General features: G+C 49.6%; 1 protein-coding gene across 9 annotated transcripts in view; it reads left to right on the top strand.

The window, feature by feature from the left end:
* The first annotated feature begins 410 nt into the window (after window positions 1–410).
* Cadps2 (calcium dependent secretion activator 2) overlaps window positions 411–6,000 on the top strand; it is a 520,278-nt gene continuing 514,688 nt past the window's right edge. For all 9 annotated transcript variants that reach the window (XM_060374001.1, XM_060374000.1, XM_060374003.1 and 6 more), the window contains exon 1: window positions 411–1,048. In XM_060374001.1, coding sequence (XP_060229984.1) covers window positions 704–1,048 — 345 coding nt within the window. In that variant the 5' untranslated portion in view covers window positions 411–703. The remainder of the gene's footprint in view (window positions 1,049–6,000) is intronic.

Here is a 6,000-nt window from a genome sequence, read left to right as displayed (position 1 = left end):
CGAGTCTCTTGGAAAGAATACTTGGAGGTGAGGGCAGAGGGGCACGGATCGGGTCCCAGCAATGTGCAGACCTCCCTCGCTCCCCTCTTCCAGGGGAACTGTGTTCCCCGCCGCCCCTACCCCACAGCCACCTCCGCGGGATGCCTGCAGGGCCACGGAGGCTCGGCGGTCCGGGGTGGTCTGGGCTCTGCACCTCGGGCCGGCTGCAAACTGCGCGCACCGGGCCACCGGGCACACCCGCCCCGGCCCAGGCGGCGGCGGCCGCGGCGGCGCGCGCACGCGCATTCCGCGTCCCCGCGTCCGCTCCTCGACATTCCGTTCCACGTGTTGCTCCGGACGCGCCACAGGTCCGTCACCTGCGCGGGCCGCGGGGGGTCGGCGGCGGCGGGGCCGGGCGCGCGCGCGGGCCGCCGGGCCGGGCCGGGCCGGGCGTGCCGTCCCCCGGGCGCCCCGAGCGCCCCCGCGCTAACTCCGCCTCTCGCCTCCCGCGGCTCTGCGCTCCCGCCCCGCGTCCTGGCCGCGGCACACACTCCGCGCGCCGGACTCGACGTGTCCGGAGAGCCCGGGCCACTTTCCCTTTCGTTCTGCGGCCGCGGCGCGCGGTCCTAGGCTCCCGCCGAGCCGCGGGGGCAGCTGCGCTGGGCGAGGAGCCCCAGGCGGGGACGGGGACAGCGGCCCGAGCCCAGGGTCTCCGGCCGGCACCATGCTCGACCCGTCTTCCAGCGAGGAGGAGTCGGACGAGGGGCTGGAGGAGGAGAGCCGCGAGGTGCTGGCGGCGCCGGGCGGCTCCCAGCGAGCGCCGCCGGCCGCGGCTCGGGAAGGGCGGCGGGACGCGCCGGGGCGCCCGGGAGGCGGCGGCGGCGCAGCGGCCAGACCCGTGAGCCCGAGCCCCTCGGTGCTCAGCGAGGGGCGAGACGAGCCCGAGCGGCAGCTGGACGAGGAGCAGGAGCGGCGCCTCCGCCTGCAGCTCTACGTCTTCGTGGTGAGGTGCATCGCGTACCCGTTCAACGCCAAGCAGCCCACCGACATGGCCCGGAGGCAGCAGAAGGTGAGTGGCGGGACTGGGAGCCTCCTGCGGCCCCTCGCCACCCCCAGACCGCTGCCCCCGGGGGCTTTCCTCTCCCGGGAGAGCTCGGGGCCCCTGCAGCCGTCCCTCCGCCAGGGCTGGACACTGGTTTAGTCAGGCTTTGAGGGGAGTCTGGGGCAGGCTGGAGCGCTCAGGTCTCTAACCCCAGCCAGAGCTAGCCAGAGCTGGCCTGAGCTGTCAGGAGCTGTTGTCAGCTGCACCTCGCCGGCCTCCAGACCTGGACCCAACAGCTGATCCCACCTTGCAGGCCCTGCAGTAATTGCACCTGAGCAGATTAGGTCGGGACGGGGTTCCAGTGCAACTCCCAACAACTTTCATTTGGGCTGCTGCGGAGTGTCTGGAGCCTGGCTTTGCCCAGAGGACAGGCTGAGAGCGTGCAGCTAGGTGAAGCAGGTGGAGGGAGCTCGGGACACTTTCCTGCCACAGAGAAATCTCCGCCCGGGCGTTTTCTGTGTTGAATTAAACGCAAAGTTGCATTGCTAAGTTTCCTGCGTGGCCAAACAATCAGGGCACGGCATGCTGACACCGAGAGAGAGGTGCCCCCGAGTGCCTATTCCGGACGGTGGCAGGCTTAATGAAGTCCACCGTGAATGACAGGGGAAGGACCGGAGCGAATGCTTGGCTCATGGCTCCTTCGCCAGAGATTTTAAGGAAGTTCTGTCAGGCAGAATGTCTGCCATGGCGGCTTTAAAACAGGACCCCACAAGTCTGATGTTCTGTACCGTACGCAGAAGGGACAACTTAAGTCGCCTTAATTGGATAAATGTGTAGAATAGAAACCGTCCAGGGAGTCCTTTATTGCAGTGCCGAACCTGGAAGGCTCTGAAGAAATCTGGATCAGTCTCTTTAGCCGGTGGCTTGGTATTGAGACCCGGTGAGACCAGAGCTTACACAAAGCACGCGTACGTGCACAGTCCTTTATTACTGTCCCGAGATAGTAACCTCAGCACATGGGACCTTTCTTTTAGAAAAATCCAGAACCGTTTGAACTGACTTTTAAGATAAAACTGTGGCGCAGAGGAAGCTGTGCCCTGAGACTTTCCCAGCATGCCTCCTACCACGGCAGACATGCCTATCTATGTTTGTTTTTTGAAATATGCTCAGCATGTTAAAAACTCTGCGTAGTTACTGGATGCAACCCGTTGAGTTTGGGGATAGGTGGACAACTACCAGTTTGCCTTAGGCTGACCGTACCGTATTACGTGCCTAAATTTTTCCAAGTGGATCGGACTTAAGTGTTCTTTCCAACTTGGAAAACTCAGAACCAGATGAGCGTCTTTTGTGGCACCATCATTCTCCTGAGTGCGTTTGGGGGGTTCCTTTACTGCTGAAGGCTTATCAGAGAAGCCCCTCAGGTAGCCGGACCCTCTAGGGAGTCCACAGAATGTTGGGTTGGGGGAGCTCTCACCAAGCTCTAGGCAGTCTCCTCATAGGATGGAGAGAAGTAGGTCAGAGTAGCATTTCCCAGTACCAAGCCACCTGGCATGGTTAGAGCTGCCATTCCTGGGGTGAGGAGTGAATGCCTGGCGGGGTCTGGTGAGCCTGCTGCCCCGCTCCCGTATGAGGGCACACATCCTCTTGCGCTGTTTGTGTTGAGTCTACCAACTCGTCAGGTTCGGCGAGCATCAACCCCAGCAGTTACTCTTCACCCCAGTGTGGGTGTTCCATGTATGTGGTGGTAGGGGTCTGTACCAAGCACGTGAGCATCACCCAGTGTCTAGTTTCACCTTTCACATTGCATTTTAGCTTACAGTTGAGTATGTTAGTGTGTAAACATTATCTGGTGGGAAATCGAAAGGCTATGTGGGTTTGGAATAGTTTCCTTTAGGCTCCTTTTGAGAAAAGTCATTTGCTGCTGGCTCATTTCTGCTGTGAATACTTGTTGCAGTTTGTTAAGGAAGGGGACTCTCCCTTGGTTGTTCAAATAATGCAGCTCTCTTGGCTCTTCCTGTTTAAATAGAATGTTTGTTTCTCTAGAAATTGTTTGAATTGGCAAACAGGTGTACTCACAGTGCTACTGAAGAAACTGTTAATGCAGTGTTACTCAGACATAAAGAAAATAAGCCCAGCTTCATGAAAGGAGAGAAACGCTGCATACATTCTATGCAAAATTATTTGTAAAGCTTGGAAGTTGGTGTTTCAAAATATTGAGAACCTCAAACATAGCCAGATGAGCTGTGGTGATTTATATTGTAATGGAGAGGTCCGGTAACACACAGCCCATGCATTTATCTTAGTCAGAAGGTCCCCCACTTTTTTTTTTTTTAATTTTTTAAGACATGCTGCTTGCTAAAGGGAGCTAGAGCAATTCTTGGCAGTCAGATTTCCTCTTAGGAAAAATAAAAAGGGAATTTAACTGTGTTCATGTGGATTTGATGCACAAGCCAACAATTAATGCCAAAACTTACTTTAAGTCTTGAATTATACCATTGGGTTTTATAAAAGAAGTAACATGATAATTGCAAAATCACTATACTCATTGTATACTCTTTCTATCTTCAAGTAGTCAAACAGGGAGTAAAATGATTTATAACTACTTATTTACTTCCCCCAACTTTGAGAACTTAGATGATCAGAAATTGAGGTCTGAAAGACTCCTTATCCTGCAACCAAAGAAAATTAATTACAGATATAAGAACCTTATCCTGGACGCCATGGCTCAGGTGTGTAGTCAAAGCCTTTCACTGCTGGGACTATTTGGCTTTTAGGAATCAGAGCTGAACCACAGGGTTTGTTTAGTATTTTCCCTTTTTCATCGATGTCCCAAAGACACAGTAAGAGGTTATGCCCATGAACTGTTTGAGGATGGTGCATAGCATTACGCTCAGTTCAGTGAAAATATGCCTGTGGTTCTGACTAGCACACTTCAACACAGAAGAGTACCATCTGATGCTTGGAATGACCACAGTGTCTATTGATGCTTTCATAGGACGTCGTGGGAATAGATCTAGGTTAGTTTCTGTGACGGAACACTGTACCAGGTGTTCCCACTGCCTCGCTGGACATATGAGGGGTCACCTGCATGATGGGCATGTGATGGGCGTGGCAGGTAACAAACAGCCATCATAAACTAGTTGGAGCATTAAATAGTGATTGACACCATTATGTTTATTGCCTTGACTGTATTTGTGCCATCACAAAACTAACAATAATCATGACACTTGGGTAGTTCTAGAGGATTGAAGGAAGGATCAAAGTTATAGCTAGTAAAACAAATTTAAAAAATGAAGCAAATTACATATATTTAATAAGATCTTTGCTTGTTGGACTTTCAGAAAACAGAGAAAACCTGGAGGGAAAAGTAACAGATGAGGCCCTTGGTTAAAAGCTGGGGAAATTATGACAAGCACATTGGCCAACATAGAAGAGAAGTCTATTCACAGACATGTTTCTGCTATAAGTCTACATTCATAACTCTTTACAGTGAACAGGATTTAAAGCGCTGATAGTCTGGAGTAGGCAGAAACTGGAAGTTTATACTCAGTCATTTCTCTGTTATTTTTAGTTTTATTGTTGATTATAATATGTTGAGAAAACAGCGAGCTCCTTTTTGAACTAAAAAGAAGGAAAAACAAATTCAAAAGATGAAAATTTTCCCTAATAACTTTTTGCATGATTCATATGCTTATGTTCATGCATTTCTGTTTGCCTTGCTGTTAAGATGATGCACAGTGCGTTTTATGAATTAAACTGTTTCATGCCATCATTTCTTGTCATTTGCATAACTCTGGGTAGTTCAGAGTTTGAGAAATATATATTTATATAGATAAATAATGTTTTGAAGCTGCACAGATTTCTAAGGTAAAAATGATTTGCAAGAGTGCATTGTGGGAATTCAGTTTTGGATGAGACAAGCTGCAATAGATATTTGCCTTTCTTTCATTTGCATTTTGTAGTTTGGGGGCAACATCTATAATCTGATAATCCAGAAGCCTAAATGCTCAGAAATCTTAAAACTTTTTATAAATGTCTACAAGTGGATCCTTTCATTCCTGGTTTTATTTGAAAAGTCAAAGTTACAAACTAAAAAGGTTGTCAGCAGTTACTCTTGGGCTATGTGGAGAAGGTGAGCAGAAAATCATGAATACATTTTGTATTTATGCTTGAGTCCCATCCCCAAGATACAATGTAATATATATGCAAATTTCCCCAAATCCCAAATCTGAAACACTTTTAGTTCCAGGCTCTTTGATAGGCATATTCAACCTATGCAAAAATGACCACATTTATCTCCTTTTGGAACCAGTTAACTTTTCTGTTTTATTTATTTTTTTTAATCTCCTGATAACTTTTATGATCCCCAGGCTCAGGAAAGCTGTATTTGTTAGGAATGAATGACAGGTTTGCAAGTTCTGAGAGGACATCTCTCTTTTGTATGCCGCCATTTTGTTCGAGTGATGTGTCGCCTTAGTTTTGGGGCTTAAGATACAGTTGTGGCCTGATACTCTGTGCAAGTGCACTGCATGCTTAGCACACATAGCGTGTGGCATCTAGAATCTAGGAGATTCTGGGTATGTGCAAATCTCAGATTTGGTTTATGCCTCAAAGAATTAGTGAGAACTAAAGTAGAGGGAAGATAATACAAAGGGAAAGTATGAAGATCTTCTAGTTTTCTGTGAAACTTTTGCCCTTTAAACATGTTTTGAGACCTGCAAGGGTCCTTCGGAAGAGAGCTCTGAAAGTGGAAATCTCTACTGATACAGAACCAGTGACTTCAAGGAAATCTTCTCAATGCTGTTATCAAACCCAAGAGACAAGAAAGCAGTGGTGCGCCCCCACAATCTGTTTTGCTCTTTTGCCTGTAGTTTCCCGTAGCCCTGGTGCTGTTCTAAAAGAGCCTGCATCATTCATCCCTGTGCTCCTTGGGCTTTGGTACAGTGTGGGACAAATACCAAAGGAATAGGTTACAGTGT

Source organism: Meriones unguiculatus, chromosome 21 (genome assembly GCF_030254825.1).
Source record: "Meriones unguiculatus strain TT.TT164.6M chromosome 21, Bangor_MerUng_6.1, whole genome shotgun sequence".
NCBI lineage: Eukaryota > Metazoa > Chordata > Mammalia > Rodentia > Muridae > Meriones > Meriones unguiculatus.
This window is presented reverse-complemented; position numbering and strand designations above follow the sequence as displayed.